This window comes from Ovis canadensis, chromosome 16 (genome assembly GCF_042477335.2).
Source record: "Ovis canadensis isolate MfBH-ARS-UI-01 breed Bighorn chromosome 16, ARS-UI_OviCan_v2, whole genome shotgun sequence".
Lineage (NCBI taxonomy): Eukaryota > Metazoa > Chordata > Mammalia > Artiodactyla > Bovidae > Ovis > Ovis canadensis.
The window spans coordinates 26,428,874-26,447,783 of record NC_091260.1 but is presented as its reverse complement, the minus strand read 5'-3'; the positions used below and the strand labels follow the sequence as shown (position 1 = coordinate 26,447,783).

General features: G+C 36.0%; 1 protein-coding gene across 4 annotated transcripts in view; it reads left to right on the top strand.

Moving 5' to 3' along the window:
- SREK1 (splicing regulatory glutamic acid and lysine rich protein 1) overlaps positions 1-18,910 on the top strand; it is a 46,168-nt gene that overhangs the window by 13,471 nt on the left and 13,787 nt on the right. For 2 of the 4 annotated variants that reach the window (XM_069556286.1, XM_069556287.1), the window contains exons 3-9: positions 2,751-2,866; positions 9,137-9,301; positions 9,448-9,626; positions 10,683-10,813; positions 11,687-11,801; positions 17,271-17,390; positions 17,755-18,141. In XM_069556286.1, the coding sequence (XP_069412387.1) occupies positions 2,751-2,866; positions 9,137-9,301; positions 9,448-9,626; positions 10,683-10,813; positions 11,687-11,801; positions 17,271-17,390; positions 17,755-18,141 (1,213 nt within the window). Of the gene's footprint in view, positions 1-2,345; positions 2,470-2,750; positions 2,867-9,136; positions 9,302-9,447; positions 9,627-10,682; positions 10,814-11,686; positions 11,802-17,270; positions 17,391-17,754; positions 18,142-18,910 lie in introns of those variants that run through there. The other 2 variants (XM_069556288.1, XM_069556289.1) reach the window with 2 other exon arrangements.

The following is an 18,910-nucleotide window of genomic DNA, read 5'->3' as shown; positions in this document are numbered from 1 at the left end:
CTAGTTTCAGTTGGTGTTTATAAACGGATCGGTTACATTTTGTTCCCGAAACACTAAAACAGTGGTGAGATTCTTATTTAGGAGCACATTTTTTATCTCAGTGTAACATTTTTGCAGTTTTCTGCCACATCTGCAACTCTCATAAAGACCGACTAATAACTTTGAATTTTCATCCTTCTCCCTTAGAATTTTAGGCATACACAGTCATGAAGGAAAATAAGTAAATTTCTTATAACAATCTGGGGGTAGAGAACAAGAAGAGACTTTTCACTTTTATGATATTTATTATAGAAAAGAACATTGATTTAGAAACAAAACACTTTTAGTTGCCTATGTGGGGAATGAATACTTGAGAAACTGTTGAATATTTACTTGCGTGTGTATTTCTTTGCTTGAATTTTTGGTTGAAAAATGTTCAGAGATTACTTGTTTCTAAATAGATTCTGAGATTAGGATGCATGAGAGAGACTGTTTTCCTCTCAGTTGTCTTTGATGAGTACAGTTTGGGAAAAATGCTAAGTACTTAATTTGCTTTATGCTTTTATACATTCTGATAGTATTTGGAGGATAAATTTGGTAGAATTTTATCTTGGAAATTAAGCAATGGGACTTTTAGATTATCTTTAATGGTAATAATAACAATAAATGTTGTGATTTTAGTTAGACTTAATACTTGCAATAGTTCATTATGTTGTGAGAGTCAGTGAGAGTCAGATATCCTACTGACAACTATTTTTAAGCCAAAAATGAATGAATGACTTTAATCAGCTTTTGGCCTAGGTTAAATACCCTTTTTTGTTGTTATAGTCTTTCTGCACTATTTCGTGTGTATAGTTTTTCTTATTTAATCAACAGGTAATCTTAAATTGAGACATTACTAAATTGGAATTCTTTGTTTTTTTAGGTGCATGAATTAGGGTAGTAAAGTGTAGGATTTGTACCTTAGGATCTCAGTTGATTTATCAAGATGTGTTCAGGTTTTACAAATATTTAAAAAAGAAAGAATACTTAACTTTTCACAGATAAAATAGGTTTGATAGCAGTGTAAATAGTATAGTATATATGTGGGTATACAGATACATGTCTTAATGCTAGTAACTAATAAATACAAAATAAATTATTATTTGATGTCTTCAAGTAAGATTCTCCCACCTTTTAATCTTTATGCATGTTAAAATCTGTGCTTATGCAGAATTTACTGAAATAATAAAATGAGTTTGTTTTTGAAATTAGTAAATTAAGGTTATATAGACTTAGAATAGACAGACATTTGCTAAAGCTAAGAAAGTGTAATTTTTCTGTTCCTGTGAATAAGGTATAACCACTATTTAAAGCAAATTTTAAAATTCATCTTGAATTCCATCCACGTGTAGAAGTGCATTCAGTAATTGTTTTTAGAGATTTATCCCTGCACATCTGGTTGTATTAAGTAGAATTTTACCACTGAAACCCAGCGTTGTGCTTTCTTGAAAATTTACTCCATATGCTAGTTGCAATTTGATGAGACTTTGTACAGTGTTTTAAATTACTTTGAAGAATTCATAATAGAAATGTTTGGTCAAATACCACATAATTATGTATGAGTAGTTCTTCTGAAATTGCTGTGTATAGTCAATTTTTCTTAGAAATTTTCTTTTTCAAAGAGTTAAGAGAAAGCAGAAAAAAATGTGAAAGTCATAGTCTTTATCAAAACTGATTGATTAGAATTCAGTAATTAAGTGTGACAAATTGATGGACTTAATTCAGAGTGAATTTTCATTTTTTTACTTGTAGGAATTTCTTCTTAGTGTCTAGGATTATTTTAATGTTATTGTTATTATTATTAGGCACTTAAGCTGCTTATTATAAGGAAGACATTTAGGCATTAACCACCCCTCTTCAGATAAGTATACATAAATTGGTTCTAAAAGTCAGTAATTTAAGAAGTTTCCTGAGACTCAGGAAAGTTTTTTTAGTTATTTTCAAAAATGATAGTTTCCCAAGGCATATGTATTCTTTGAAACTGGATTCTTTTGGTCATCTCTGACATTGTTGGTGAGATGCCTTGTTAACTGAATGGGTGTAGGCTTCCTTTTCAATTGAAGCTGGTTACATGCAGTAGCTTTTGTTTTTTTCTGTCTACTTGAAATTAAACGGAGCCTACTGGAAGATTATCAAAATTGTTTGCATCACAAGTAGGTAGTTTAAATTAACAGGATAGGGACACTCGGGAATAAATTTCAATTCGCACATATTTGTTTTTTTCTTTTTCTTTTTTTTGACTAATTTGGTTATTTGCCATTTCTGGGGATTAAACTTTAAAAAATGTTCTTCTTTTCTGTATCTGATGTTCTGTGTGCTATTAGTGATGCAGCCAACACGAACGGTTGTCATGTGTAACACAACTTTCGATCACCGCGAAAACACCGTCCTGGAAAAGCGTCCATGCTTGATATCGTTTGGTTCATGAACATTAAGTTTCCAGTACAGGTGACCCATAGCTCAAAGTGTTAAATAATTGTCTACATTATTCAGTTTTTAAAATAATATTCCATTAATGAGATTGTTAGTCTTTGAAATTTTGCTCACTTTTATTTTTCCTAGTAGAGCAGGGTAAAAGGAAAGACTTAAGTTCTTATTTATTTCTTTATATGGATCTGATAGATTCATTTATTATTATTATTTTTTAAGTGCAAGGGTAATTGTAAAATCATAGTGTAAAGCTGTGTGGTGTTTCTGCTTTCTGTAATGTTTGGAACTTGCCTCTGCAGGTAAAATCCCAGAGGAAGCCAAAGCCCTCTCTTTATTGGCTCCTGCTCCAACCATGACAAGTCTGATGCCTGGTGCAGGCTTGCTTCCCATACCAACTCCAAATCCCTTAACTACAGTAAGTATGAGATGATACACCCTCTTCTAAAAGGGGTGAACATTTAACTGTGTAATCGGCTAAGTAAAGAGTTTAGAAAGTTCTTTTTTTTTTTTGTAAAGAGCTTAGAAAACTATTTCTATTTTATTTTTATTAATTTATTTTTTGGTTGCGTCACCCAGCATGTGGCGTCTTAGTTCCCCAACCAGGGGCTGAACCTGCACTCTCTGCATTGGGAGTGCAGAGTCTTAACCACTGGACCACCAGGCAAGTCGCTATTTCTTTTTTAAATACAATTTTTTAAATGGTGAGGATTTGATTGAAATGTCTGTCTGATTTTTTCCTCATGTTGTCACTGACCTGAAATGCCTTTTGGAATTGCTTATGAAGTAATTGGGGATTCATTTAAATTTGAGAACTGAAGTTTATTATTCATTAGTAAATCAGTTGCTGGAACCCAGCATTGTAGATAGCATGAGGAATTGGAGAGTCTAGGTACCTGTATTTCCCAGTTCAGGAGGACTAAATTCATTTGAAAAATATGAAATAATCTACTACCTTGGTAATGGGAAAAAAACATCTCAGAGAAGCTTTTGTCTGATACTGAGAAAATGTAACATGGTAAAAATAGTTTCTTGTTAACTAAGTGTAATTTAATGCCTCCTCTGTGATTTCCAAGTGGTGTTAAAAAAAAGACATGCTGTTACTGAGTTCTTGGTATATATAAAAGACTCCGGTCATTTATTTTAAAAGAAGAGTCATTTTTCTGCAAAAATAAACCCAAGACAAAATGCACAACTCACTTTGATTGAAAGTTGTATTTAGCTTTGTAGTACTGGGTTATTAAAGAGTGAACCAGTAAACTTTATGATTATAGTTACTTAATTTATCCTAGTTTTAGAAGTGATTTTTGAAACTTGGAAGTGCAAGATTTTAGGATTTTTACATGCCATTGTTCTACTGGAGACCTATGTTACGATCCATGGAGGGGAAAGTGCTTTTTACTTAAACAATCTGATCATTTGAATTGGGCTTTTTAGAAATTTGAGTTTGGGTATGTTTTGGCATTTTTAAGATTAATTCCTGAATCACTGTTTTTTTTCCCCCCTCTCCTCAGAAAATACTGTCTTGCTATTTTGAACATTTTTAGGTTTGTTTATCAACAGTATACGTCTTTATTATTTAATTTGTTGCTTTGACGAGAAATGATTCCTTTTAATTCCGCTGTAGATATCTATTATTATATAACTTACTTCATGAAGTTATAAAATATGGGAAAGGAGGCCCATTGTGATTTGGCTCCTGGCTACTTCTCTGACCTTTTTCCCCTACTTGTTTCCCCTCTACTTCAGTCACACTGACCTTTTTTTTGGATATACCAAATATATTTCTGCCTTGGAATATTTATTTATTCTTTTCTAGACATTAAAAAGATTCGTTCTTTGATAACAGTGAATGAAACCTTTCATAAGGTTTCTTCTTAATAGGGAGGTTAAGATTAAGTCTATGTTATCTTCAGGGAGGCTGAGGTTTCTATGTCAGAAGGCAGAAGTTTTATATTGGGAGTCCAGATCATCTTTATCTCCTCAAAGACCGAAAGGGCTATCTTAAAAGTATTGGGTTGACCAGATAGTTTGTGTGGGTTTTTCATAACATCTTATGGAAAAACCTGAACAAACTGTTTGGCTAATCCAATATTTAGGTTGTTTGGACCAGGGCCAGAATAGAGACTAATCTGAAGAAGGGTAGTTGTATCGTTACAGAGCAGCTATATCCAGTCGATCTTTCTGCTATGATGGAGATGTCCGAATCTCTGCTATGTAGTATAGAAACCATTAGCAGCGTCTGGCTATTGAGCAGTTGAAATTTGATTGGTGTGACCAAGGCACTGAATTTTAATTAAAATTCAGATAGCCCTATGTAATTGGTGGTTACCATGTCAAATGGCACAAGTGTTGAAGAATGGTATAGTGCAAAGAAGAGAGAGACAAAAAAAAAGTTTTCTAAAGAGAAAAAGACTGAATGATCTTTACATTTAAGAAACAAAGAGGTTGAATTAGATGATTTGGAAAAGCCCATTCCAGATCTATAATTATACGTCCCAGTGGAGAAATTTCTAAGTCAAAGGGTGGACCGCTAGGAATACCTGGAAAAGTCTGTTTAAAATGCATGCAGAACTAGTAAGACTCACATCTGTGATTTAGCTTAGTTGTATATAATAATTCTCTTGCACAGTAGGAAAAAAATTGAAGGTGTGACCCTCAATCATCTGAATGTTAGACTATCAGATGAGATGAGAAAAAGGAGTGTCATTTAGAGGCAACGTGGAAAGAGGCTAGATCATTCATGCATTTTGAACTAAAGATATTTTCTACAATGTTATGATAACTTAAAATGACGATAGCAACAAATCTAAGGTCTGTTAGCAGCAAGATACCACAAATTATGTTAATAAAAACTATGAAGGAAAAAACAGTGATGCAGTAGAGAGGAAATGTGGCTCTCCATAAGGTCAGGGAAAGCTTGGAGAGGATGACTGACCTGATGGTTGAAGAATTCAGCCAGCAGAAGCTCAGGGAAGAGCTTTTTAGGGTAGATGGAATGCCAGGTAAAAAGCCCTAAGTGAGAAAAACTTGTGTGTTCAAGGTATAGAATGGTTTGATGGCAGGGTAGGGGTTTAGGGAGGTAGGGTAGTAGTTGTTTTGAGATTAGAGGGGCAGGTAAGGGCACTGCTTATGTAAGGCTCTTTAGGCCACAGAAAGAAGTTTGAATTTTATTCTAAAGAGTTTTAAGCAGAGATAAAACTTGATTTGATGTTTTAAAAAGATCACACGTGGGTTGCTATGACAAGCGTGATACTGATTTCATAAACTAGTAGTTTCACCTTTAGAAAGTATTGTTAAAATTTTAGTAGTTTTGCAACAGTATAACAGTATATAGTTGGTTAACTTAATTGACTTAAATTGCACAGGTGAAAATGAAAGTAGCAGTGTTTTTGTTTCTTAAAAAGTCTTCTCATGATTCTGCAGAATGTTTCATTTTCAGATTCTCAGATCTATCTTTTCAAGTTTAAATTCACACTAAAGCATGTTTCTTAATGTTTGAACTAAAAACTACTGCAAAAAGGTAGTAATTGACAGGGTTTCCAGTTCAGGATGGCAGAGTAAACGAACATGCACTCATCTGCAAAAGCACCAAAATCGCAACTAGCTACAACCATCCACTGGAGGACCCTGCTGCTGCTGCTAAGTCGCCTCAGTCGTGTCCGACTCTGTGCGACCCCATAGACGGCAGCCCGCCAGGCTTCCCCATCCCTAGGATTCTCTAGGCAAGAATACTGGAGTGGGTTGCCATTTCCTTCTCCAATGCATGGAAGTGAAAAGCGAAAGTGAAGCCACTCAGTCGTGCCCGACTCTTAGCGACCCCATGGACTGCAGGCTACCAGGCTTTTCCGTCCATGGGATTTTCCAGGCAAGAGTACTGGAGCGGCCCTGGAACCCACCAAAAAAAGATACTCCACGTCCAAAGACAGGAAGCCACAATGAGATGGTAGGAGGGGCACAATGATGATAAAATCAAATCCCATACCCACCAGGTGGGCAGCCCACAAACTGGAGAACAGTAATAGCAAAGAAGTTCTCCTGCTGTTGTGAAGGTTCTGAGTCCCACGTCAGGCTTCCCAGCTAGGGGATCCATCAGAGGGACTAGGAATCCCCAGGGAATCTGACTTTGAAGGCCAATGGTGTTTGATTACAGGACTTCACAGGACTAGGGGAAATACAGACTCCACTCTTAGAAGAAACAAAATCTTGTGTATGCCAAGACCCAGTGGGACGGAGCAGTGACCCCAGAGGAGACTGAACCAGATCTACCTGATAGTGTTGGAGGGTCTGCTGTGGGTGGTGTGGATTGGCAGTGGCTTGCTGTGGGGATGGGGACACAGGCAGCAGCAGTCCTGGAAAGGGCCCTTTGGTGTAAGTCCTCTTGGACGTCACAATTAACCCAACCATAGAGCCCGTGTTTGGCTGGGTCATCTCAGGCTAAACAACAGAGAAGAACACCCCCATTGGCAGGTAATTGGATTAAAATTTTACTGAGCGTGACCCTGCCCACCAGAGCGAGTCCCTGTTTTTCCCGCCACCAGTTCTTCCCATCAGGAAGCTTATACAAGCCTCTTAGTCTCATCTACCAGAGGACAGACAGAAGAAGCAAGAACACAATACCTCAGTGGCTAGAACCAAAACCACACCATAGAAGGTTAACCAGGATGAAAAAACAGAGGGTTTTGTCTCACATGAATGGATAGTGTAGAACTCCAGAAAAACAAGCTACTGAAGTGGAGATAGGCAGCCTTCCAGAAAAAGAATTCAGAATAATGATAGTGAAGATGATGCAGGATCTTGGATAAAGAGTGGAAGAAAAGATTGAGAAGATGCAAGAAATGTTTCCCAAGAAACTAGAAGAACTAAAGTACACACCGAGAGGAACAGTACACTAGAGGGAATTAATAGGATAACCGACGCAGAAGAATGGGTAAGTGACCCGAAAGGCAGAGTAGTGGAAATCACTGCCACAGAACAGAACATAGCAAAACAAATGAAAGTACATGAGGACAACCTAGGAGGCCTCTGGGACAACATTAAATACACCAACATTCTCACTATAGGGGTCCCAGAAGAAGAGAGAGAAAGGACCTGAGAAAATATTTGAAGAAATAATAGCTGAAAGTTCGCTAAGATGGGAAAGGAAGTAGTCAACCAAGTCCAGGAAGCAGAGAGAGTCTCAGGCAGATAAACCCAAAGAGGAACACACTGAAACACATAGTAATCAAAATGATAAAAATTAAAGATGAAGATAAAATAGTAAAGGAAAAATGACAAGATAAAATGGAACTCCCATAAGTTATCAGCTAATTTCTCAATAGAAACCTTTACAAGCCAGAAGGGAATGGTGTGATATATTTAAAGTGATGAAAGGGGAGAACCTATAACCAAGAATAGTTTACTTAGCAAGACTCTTGCTGAGATTTGACAGAGAAACGAAAAGCTTTCCAGACAAGCAGAAGTTAAAAGAGAATTCAGCACCACCAAACCAGCTTTACAATAAATACTAAAGGAAATTCTCTAGGCAGGAAACAAAAGAGAAAGAAAAGACCTACTAGAATAAATTCAAAACAGTTAAGAAAATGCTAAAAAAAAAAAAAATAGTAATAGGATCATTGTTGTTGTTCACTTGCCCAGTCCTGTCTGAGTCTTTGTGATCCCGTGGACTTCAACACGCCTGGCCTCCCTGTCCCTCACCATCTCCCAGAGTTTGCCCGAGTTCAGTTCATTGCATCGGTGATGCCATCCTGCCATCTCATCCTCTGACGCCCTCTTCTTGTGCCCTTGATCTTTCCCAGTATCAGGGACTTTTCCAGAGTTGTCTGTGTGCGTCAGATGACCAAAATACTGTAGCTTCAGCTTCAGCATGGAGGAGGGAATGACAAGCCACCCAGTATACTTGCCATGAGAACGTCATGAACTGTGTCAAAGGCCAAGTAGGATCATACATATTGATAATTACATATAAATGGATTAGATGGACCAACCAAAAGACAGACTGGCTGGACAGATGAGAACAAGTGCATGTACGCGCTTCCACTTAGAACATCACTCTAGTTAATCCCCCAAGTTGTATGTAACTATTTTATATTGTTAGGTTAATCATGCTTCCCTGTGGCTTGCAGTTGTAATTATCTTTTATTTTTTTGTCTGGCTAATGATTGTGAAAACTGATCTTTTACAGTTGTGGCTATGTAACTGTTATTCAGTTAATATCATTGTATCATGATTGGTCAACAGAAAGGAATAGAATTCTCTATCACTAAAACTACCATTTAATAGAAAAAAGTAAGAATTCGCTGTTTGTTTTTAATGTTAAGTTTAGAATTAAAATACCCAGATAGTTAAGAAATAGATTCCACTGTGACCTTACTCTGAATAATTCAGATTATTTTACGCACGCACGCACGCACGCACGCACGCACACACACACACACACCCCTACCTGGCTTAAATTAGGAGTCCCTAGTCTCTTCCCAGTCTTACTGAATTGATCAGTATTCTTTAAGATGAGAGTCTGGTAATGTTTGTTTGTTTGCTTGTTTTGTTTTTAAATTTTATTAGAGTGTAGTTTCTTTGCAATGTGTTTCTACTGAACAGTAAAATGAACCAGCTCTATGTGTACATATATCCCCTCTTTGGGTTTCTTGAGAATGGCAGTTTACGTGCTACGTTTATTTTTTTATAGCTGGGCGTTTCCCTTAGCAGTTTGGGAGCTATACCAGCAGCAGCACTAGACCCCAACATTGCAACCCTTGGAGAGATACCACAGCCACCACTGATGGGGAATGTGGATCCTTCTAAAATTGATGAAATTAGGAGAACAGTCTATGTTGGCAATTTGAATTCCCAGGTAACTAATATAAGAAGAAATTGAGTGTTGGGACCTTTTATCTTTTTACCTTTCTTAAAAATCATATCAGTTGGTAAAGTAATATTTACCAGATTTTTTTTTAAAGAAGAATATATTTTACTAAAACTATTACTTTGTTTCTTCAGACAACCACAGCTGATCAGCTACTTGAATTTTTTAAACAAGTTGGAGAAGTGAAGTTTGTTCGGATGGCAGGTGATGAGACTCAGCCAACTCGGTTTGCTTTTGTGGAATTTGCAGACCAAAATTCTGTACCAAGGGCCCTTGCTTTTAATGGAGTTATGTTTGGAGACAGGCCACTGAAGTAAGAAACACTAAACAAAGAAATTTTAATGATTCTGAAAATTTTTAAAGTGTTTTTTTATGTAATTAAGTTTTTTTTTTCTTTTTAATAGTAATTGGCAATTTGTGGAAAGGAAGACTGTGTTAAGTATAAATTAAACACATGAGATATTTACCATTTTAGCTTCTAAAGTCGCATTTGAAGACATGTTACTTTCTAGTTTATAAGGTCTAGTTTAATACTAGCATATTTCTACTGTACATATTGATTGTAGCTCTTTTTGCATAGGCTTTAACAAGTCAGGTTAGTTTTGTATTATTATGCTAGACTAATGGGCAATCTAACATATGAATTGAATTTACAGTGATATAGAAATAGAATTTTGGTAAATCCAAAATCTCAGAAATGTTTAAAACTTATACATTTTAAGGCTTGCCTGCATTCTTGTTTACAAACTGAAAAATTGATAGAGCCTTTTAAATACTCAAGGCCAGAAATTCTATTTCATGTAGATTATTGAGGTGACAATTTTATTTGAATTCTGTAGATAATGATCTTAACTATGCAGTTTGGTCAGGAGTCTGCTATTAGAGGATAAGAAATGATGTTCTTGGTGAATGTCTTTTCACCATGCTAAAGTGAGACACACCAAATTCATTTATGTGCCTCAGAGAAACCACTCTTAGCCATGAAGGGAGAGTTTTTTATAATATAAGAATAGAAATGACTCATTTTAATACTGGTGTTACCATTTTAATTTATTTTAATTCTAAGCTGCGTGGTGAAGCTATTGTCCTGGTCTATTCAGGTTGTCAAAGAAGTTAGCTAGGGTTCAGTTTTTCTTTTTATTTTTCCCCTTGCTTTTGCCTTTGTTAGCAAGAGATGATGGCAGATGGAAATGAGATGAATCATGGTTTTGAGGTTGGTTTTGGTTATTCTATATTTAGCTATATTATTATTCATGTGCTTTTGAGATGTCCTCAGATTTGTAAATATGTGTACCTTATAAGCAGTTAATTGTTTCAGGTTTTGTAAAATATGGTGTGTATTTGTGATATGCTAATATTTTTAATTTAGAATAAATCACTCCAACAATGCAATAGTAAAACCCCCTGAGATGACACCTCAGGCTGCAGCTAAGGAGTTAGAAGAAGTAATGAAGCGAGTGCGAGAGGCTCAGTCCTTTATCTCAGCAGCTATTGAACCAGGTAAGGCCATGGCGTTGCTACAAAGGCCATAGTTGATGATCATAGACTCTTAGAACTGAAAGGAATTTTAGAAATTATCTGTTCAATCCCTACATTTTACAATAAGAAAACTGAAACTCAAGAAAGTGTAAGTGACTTAACTAGCACCAAAGGTTGAAGAACTGTTTAGCACAAATGTCTTTTTCCATGATACTGAATTGAGGTACATTAGCTTGAGTTAAATCAGTTCTTTATATTTTAATAGCAAAATCAGTGTACAGAACTGATTTGCCTAAGGCAAAGTATAAATATTATTTGTGAGACTAAAGACAGAATAAATGTATTTTAAATGTTATGATTAAGCAGATTTCATTTTCCTTCAAAGTTTTAATTTTAAAAATAGACAACAGAGATCACAATTTAGGAAAAATAGAGACTATTTTAGCAAGGTAAAGGAACATCTCTTCAATCTTTTGTGTTGCTAACTATAAAAATCCAACCTAAAAATGTCTAGATGGTTTACATTTGAGCAAATTTTCTAAATTAGTACTCAGAACTTAAACTTCAATTCTAGGAAAATAAATGGGAAAAGGATTTAAAATCACTGTCATAGGAATTACAGACATGTTATAATCGTACATTATGGCAGCAACAAAATATTACGAACAGCTGTTTATAATCATCTGGTTTATATGTACTGCTGCAGGGTGGCTGCACTCAACGAGTTTATGCAATGACTTTCTTGGATGTTTCTGAAGGATAATTGCACAGGAGGAGGATGTACAGAGAGTAGGCCCCTTGCACTATATGTGGTACATTCCACTTGTGCCTGATTATTAACTGGGATCTTTAACTGTTCTGAGCTTACACTGCAAAGTGGTTTTTTCCTCCCAGAGTCTGGAAAGAGCAATGAAAGAAAAGGCGGTCGATCTCGTTCTCACACTCGTTCAAAATCCAGGTCTAGCTCAAAATCCCGTTCTCGAAGGAAAAGGTCGCAGTCAAAACACAGGTGAGAATTTCTGCTGTCATATTTTGAATGTTTTTTGTTTTTGTATTTACCATGGTTAAGATTTTCTTGAGTTTTTGTCCAAGTTTCAGAGTTTAGAAATTTCACTTGTGTTCACCAGAAAGTATGGTTACTATTAGATATTGCTTTAATTATAGCACTGTACTTAAGAATGAAGTTTTATCTAGTAAATACGTACTTTCAACTAATTTTAGTTTTAGAAGTTGGTTTTTTATCTTAAGGTGTTCTGTTCTTGACTTTTCTAAGAATTAACTAGTATAAAGAATTGGCAGAAATTTTTCTTTCTTCATGTTGGGAAAAGGGAACATATGGTGCTGAAAGTACTGGTAAAGTTGCTTTTTTTTTTTTTTTTTTTGTTCCCCTCAAGGTCTGGGAAGTACTACCCCAGATCTAGATTTCTAGTAGTTGCCTTTCTCCAGTATTCTGCATCAAATGAAGTACTTTTAAGTCTTTGTACTCTTGGTGATTAAGAGCTGCCTCCACCCACTTTGGGACCTGAAACATAGGAGTAACTTGCAGTTTTAATGGCAACTATTGTATTGCGCTTAAACTTTGTTTCTATTCTGTTTATATTATTTTTGAGCATGGCTTTGTCATTTTAATGTTCTTTTAAAAATATGTTGAGTGTGGTGCAAAGGGGATCTCAAAATATAAACTTGATTGAAAGTAACCTAAGAATCAGGTCTAACGTGATAAGTTTTATTGTCTTCTTTAAGATGAGGAGGGAGCTGTTACTGAAATGTGAAAATGGATACAGTGGATCCTAATTGTATGTTATATGTACATACATATTCATACTCTCTGAAGAGAAGAGATAGAGAAAAGTGTGTGTGCATGTTTGTTGGGAGTATTAGAGAAGGAGGATTTCAGGGGAGGGCAAAAAGGAACCAGTATGTTCTTTGTTGAACTTCATCAGCAAGCTCAGTTGAGTCTTAATTTCCTGTGCTATTCAAAGAGATTGAGGCAATGAGATAGGAAAATATGATATTCTTTTTTAAAATTTATTTTTTATTGAAGTGTAGTTGAATTACAATGTTGTGTTAATTACTTCTCTACAGCTGAAGTTACTCAGTTATATATATATATATACATTCTTTTTCATATGGTTTGTCACAGGATGTTGAATACAGTTTCCTATGCTATATGGTAGGACCTTATTTATCCATTCTAGACATACCAGTTTGTATCTGCTAATCCCAGACTGCCACTCCTGCCCTCTCCCACCCTCTTCCCCTTGGCAACCACCATACTGTTCTCTCTGTCCCTGATTTTATTTCCGTTTTCCATAGATAGGTTTGTTTTTATCATGTTTCAGATTACACATGTAAGTGTTATTGTATGGTATTTGTTTTTCTCTTTCTGACTTATCTCACTCAGTATGATAGTCTCTAATTGCAGATATTCTTAATTAGACTAGTAAACTGTACTTTTAGCTGTACTGGTGTATACTTCCCTATTATTATTAGATTCCAAAACTCCTTTTGGAATATGGTTTTACTCTCCATCCAAGGCTGTACAGTAAGGCAAATTCACGTCTAATAGAAGCAAATTGTTTCATGTACGAGGAAGGAGGCAGTGTAGCAGAAACTCAGTGGTACTAGGTTATGGATATTTCTATAGGTCGACGGAGTGGTAAAAGTAAAGGAGATCAAGAAAGTATAGGAGTGAGTGAAAGAGTAATAACTTTCTGAGGAAGAAAAAGACCAGTGACTTGACTCTTAATTTGTGCTAGTAGAGCCATACTCCAAATCTAATATGTTAGTGGTATTCTGTAGCTGGAAAAAAGCAGAACTTAATGATTTAATATCATTATTTTCTTGATAACTTCTGTGATGCTTTCTCTGTTGGGACATATAATTTATCTATTTTAAGGTTTTTACTTTTATCATTTTAAGTGTATTTGGATATTTTCCCCTTCCAAGGGTTAGTGGAGGGTTAAAAATTTGTTAATTATTTTTATTCACGGGAGTTTCATGGAGGTCTGTCTAATGATATAGAGTGAGAAATTAATTGTTCTTGGCTGGATCACATGCAGGCATACCTCATTTTGTTACTTGGTTTTATTATGGTTTCACAGATATTGTTGTTGTTGTTTTTTTTTTAACAAATTGGAAGTTTGTGGTAGTCCTGCATTGTCAGATGATGATCAGCATTTTTTAGCAATTAAATCTTGTTGGCCAAAAAGTTCATTCAGGTTTTTTTGTAAGATGTTAGGGAAAGACCTGAATGAACTTTCTGGCCAACCCATTTTAAATTACGGTATGAACTTATTTTTTTTTGTAACACAGTGCTGCTGCACACTTAATGCACTACACTGTAAATATAACTTGTATATGCACTGAGAAGCCAAAAAGTTCCTTGGACTTGCTTTGTTGTGATGTTCCTTTTGTTGCTGTGGTCTGGAACCTGACCCACAATATCTCTCGAGGTATGCCTGTATGTCTTTTTTATCAGCATATACTGTTCTTATACAAGAAGCCTTTAATAAAATCTTAAAGAAATGTAAAAGAGGGTGAATTTTGTTGAAAAAAGTGTTCCTCAACCAAAAACATTGGACTTAAGGAACTCCCTCCCCCTCTCCACTGTAGGAAATGTAGACATTTAGTGGTTCCCCTCCCCTTGTAGTGGGATTGGGCACCTTCAGCTCTTTCTCTGGCCCACTAGACCTAGCCAAGAGTGGAGGTTGCAGGATCCCCTGTCTCAAAGGCCCATCTTTTTCTACCTTGGAGAAGGCAGTGGCACCCCACTCCAGTACTCTTGCCTGGAAAATCCCATGGATGGAGGAGCCTGGTAAGCTGCAGACCATGGGGTCGCTAGGAGTTGGACATGACTGGGCGACTTCACTTTCACTTTTCACTTTCATGCATTGGAGAAGGAAATGGCAACCCACTCTAGTATTCTTGCCTGGAGAATCCCAGGGACGGGGGAGCCTGGTGGGCTGCTGTCTATGGGGTCGCACAGAGTCGGACACGACTGAGGCGACTTAGCAGCAGCAGCAGTGTTCTGATACTTCTAGAACCTTCCCTGATCTTTTCCCTATTCCCTCCCTTCTCTCTGTAGGAGGGAGTAAGGAGTTATTTGTTATTATCTTGGCTAGAACTGGGAAGACGTGTTTCCACTCTGTCCAGATTTTTATTGTTTTTTTTTTTTCATAGGGACAGGGTTAAAAAAGGTGGGTAGTACTCTATTGTAAAGTTAAGTAACTTTTACAGACCAGCATAGGAACTGTAAGACATTTTATAATATTTTAATGGGAAGCAACTGACTTACAAATGAGCTTTGATGCAACATAATGGTAAGTTGCCCTTTATTTACAGTTTAACCTGTAATACAGTGCAATTTTGTACATTTATGCTAAAATGAGAACTGCTAATGATGGCTTACATCTTTATCTTTGATTGGAGTAGTTTTGCTCTTGACTTAAAGCTTTTAGCTTTCCTAATCAGAATACTTAAAGACAACTAGTGGGTGATACAGGCATGAAATCTTTATTGTCACAATTAAAATACAATAATTACTCTAGAGCAGTGAGTTTCAAACTCTGAGTACCCACAATGTAAAGTGGGAAGCCAAGTGGTCATTGCTTTTTTGTGTTTTGTTTTTGTTTCTTGTTTTTGTTTTTTTGGTGAGTGCTTTTTTATTATTAACTTTTATTTGTTAGGGCTATGGTTAATTTTTATTAAAAGAGTTTCTTAAGACTGGAAAGCACTGTTTGAGGAAAACAAAATTATTATTTTCTTTTTAGCAAAATTGACAGGAATATTAAGTACATAGAGGCAAAGGCCCTTTAAAACATTACCCTATGTGGATGTCTGTAAATGGACTTAAAAATGTTGTAAGTTTTGCAGTTTTTCCCTAGTAGCTACTACTTGACCCTAGTGTCTCATAGGTTATTAGTGATAAAGATTTCAACAAACTAATAATTATTTTCTTAGATTAAAATGTGATATGAAGATAAATGAGATGGTTAGATAGCATCACTGACTCAACTGACATGAATTTGAGCAAACTTTAGGAGAGAGTGAAGGACAGGGAAGCCTGGTGTGCTTTCCTGTGTCATGAGGAGTTGGATATGATTTAGGGACTGAATAGCATAAAGATAAAAGTTTAATTTTTAAAGCCATGTGATAGATGAATGATCCAGTTGAAGATTAACTGTTGGAAAACAAATTTTAACCAACTGAAAAATGTGTTTTATGAATAAGATTTCATTATTAATTGAGGATTGTATGGAGAATTTTTTGTTTTCATAGCATTCTATAAGCATTAAACTATATGTATTTCTTTTATAAACTTGTTTTAACTTAATTCATGCAAATATTACCATCAAGATGAGTTTTAATTATGTAAGGCATACTTACAGAAGTTCATTTTACCTTCTTGAAATAATTTTTCATTAATGTTAATTGTTAATGATGATGATGTAGATACTGAGAGTAGGAGTTTTAACCATTTATTCTGCACCAGAAACTGTTGTCAGTTTTCCATACATCATCTGTTTTAATCCTTATGATGGTCATAAGAGGTGTAGGTATGACTTTTACTCCAGTTTTTAGATGAAGAAACTCAGGCTTAGAGAGGTTAAGTGATTAACCAGAGTTCTCTCAGCTGTTGTGTGGCAGAACTTGAGTGTCAGAGCCAGACTGTCTCCAGAGCAACTGAGTCTCATCGCTTGTTGTATGCATTCAGTTCTGTCAAATTTTAATGAATAGTTCCTAGGATACCTCAATATGAAAAATGTCACCTCTATGTGCTGTTTAGTTGGGAGAAGAGCCTAGAGAATTTTAGAATTGGAAGAACAGTTATTTTTCCTCCAAGAATTCTAGTAGTAATGGTTTCTTTTAATACTTCTGTATATGTGATTATAAAATCAGGGCCTTTGCAAATTGAGTGTTTGATTGTATGTAGCTTTCACTCATGAGGAAGACGTTTGGTCTGCTGTCACACTAGCGCCATCCTTAGTACTGTGCTTTCTCACACATTCTTAATATGTGTATGACAGACAGCACACGGCTGTTGATAGAAACCATTGAACCATACAACCACCATTCCCTGTCAAGATAAGTTATAACCACAAGCAGTCATATTGCATGCAAGTCAAGAGTTAAAGACAATTCATGATATGAAAATATAGACCGAGAGAAATCGTCTGCACTAATTGAAGCATGTAATACTTAGCAAAGGAAGGTCACACCCGAAACCATCAGCTTAAGTCGGACATAAGAAATAGCTTAAATTCTTTCTCTATTTCTGTCTTTCTGTTTCTGTCTTTCTGGGCAATAAACTGGTAAAGTTTCCAATAAATTATGTCAGATAAGTTATCTGAAGTGTTATGTAAAGAGAATTTAAAAATACTGATAAATACTGTCAAGTTTGGTTTTAAAATTCTCCCATTTGAAATTGAAATTCTGAGACTAAGTTTTGATACTCTAACAATTTATCTTTCTTTAGGAGTAGATCCCACAATAGATCACGTTCAAGACAAAAAGATAGACGTAGATCTAAGAGCCCTCATAAAAAACGCTCTAAATCAAGGGAGAGGCGAAAGTCAAGGAGTCGCTCACGTTCACGGTGAGTTTTTTGAATTTAAAGGTAGTTTTCTCATGACCTCATTTGTTAAAAATCTGTTGTAGTTTAAAATTTTAACGAAAGAAATTGAACTTTTTTCCAGTCGTTTAAGTAATAATTTAATGTCGATTGTCATTGATTTGAATCTGATGGTTAGTATGACTCATGAGATTTCCAGACTACTTAATTCAGCCTGGTAATTGTTTCATTTAGCTTCATGTACATAGAAATTATGTAGACATTTGTATGCAATGTCTTATAGCTGTTATCCATTGTTTTGATAATTGCTGAGGAAACAGTTGAGGTCCTTTTTGGGGAGTAGAATTGTTTTAGTTGTGAATTTATTTATTTATTTTTATTTTTAAAGGGACAAAAGAAAAGATACCCGAGAAAAAATCAAGGAAAAGGAAAGAGTGAAAGAAAAAGATAGAGAAAAGGAAAGGGAAAAGGAAAGAGACAGGGAAAAGGAACGTGAAAAAGAAAAGGAACGGGGTAAAAACAAAGATAAAGACCGAGATAAAGAACGGGAAAAGGACCGAGATAAAGACAAGGACAAAGAGAAGGACAAAGAGAGAGAGCGGGACAAAGACCACGAAAAGGAGCGAGACAAAGAGAAGGAGAAGGAACAAGACAAAGAAAAGGAACGAGAAAAGGACAGATCCAAAGAGACAGATGAGAAAAGGAAGAAGGATAAAAAGTCCAGGACACCACCCAGAAGTTACAACGCGTCACGGAGATCTCGCAGTTCCAGCAGGTTTGATAGTGCTTCACCTTTTTACCAAGAGGCTCACTGATGACAGTTTTAAGTGAGAGGGGAAATATTGTTATACCTGGAATCAGTAAAATAATGGTAGAACATTTCTTTAGCAGAGGGATTGCTACAGTATTGAACCAGTGAGGAGGAAGAGAGAATATTGGGCAGTTATTTGAAAAGTTAGCTGTCCCTTGTAATCTGCTCCTTTAACTTGGCAGTGTTAACAGTGACTGCTGTTGCCGTTGCTGCTTATTTTCTTGGAGGGTGGATGGCAGGGGCAAGCTTTTTATTTTTGATTTGGTTTTATGTGGAAAAGTTGACTGCTTATTAGGCTTCTGTATTTCTTTGGAATGAGTACTAAATTTAATATGTAAAATTTTTAAGGTTGCAGTATTAGTCCTTTTTGTCATCTAAGTTCATTTTTACTGTGCTATTTTGTTGAATGTGTGATGTGTAAATTTTGGTTTTCATTTATTTGTTAAGGATTCGCTTTTTTCTTAGAACTCTGTTAATCGGTGCACTGCCATCAGGGCTTCCCAGGTGGCACTAATGGTGAAGAACCTGCCTGCCAGTGCAGATGACATAAGAGACACGGCTTTGATCCTTGGGTTGGGAACATCCCCTGGAGGAGAGCATGGCAGCTTACTCCAGCGTGCTTGCCTGGATATCCCATGGACAGAGGAGCTTGGCGGGCTACAGTCCAGAGAGTTGCAAAGAGTTAGATGTGACTGAAGCAACCTCACGCACACACGCACACTGCCACCAGGTG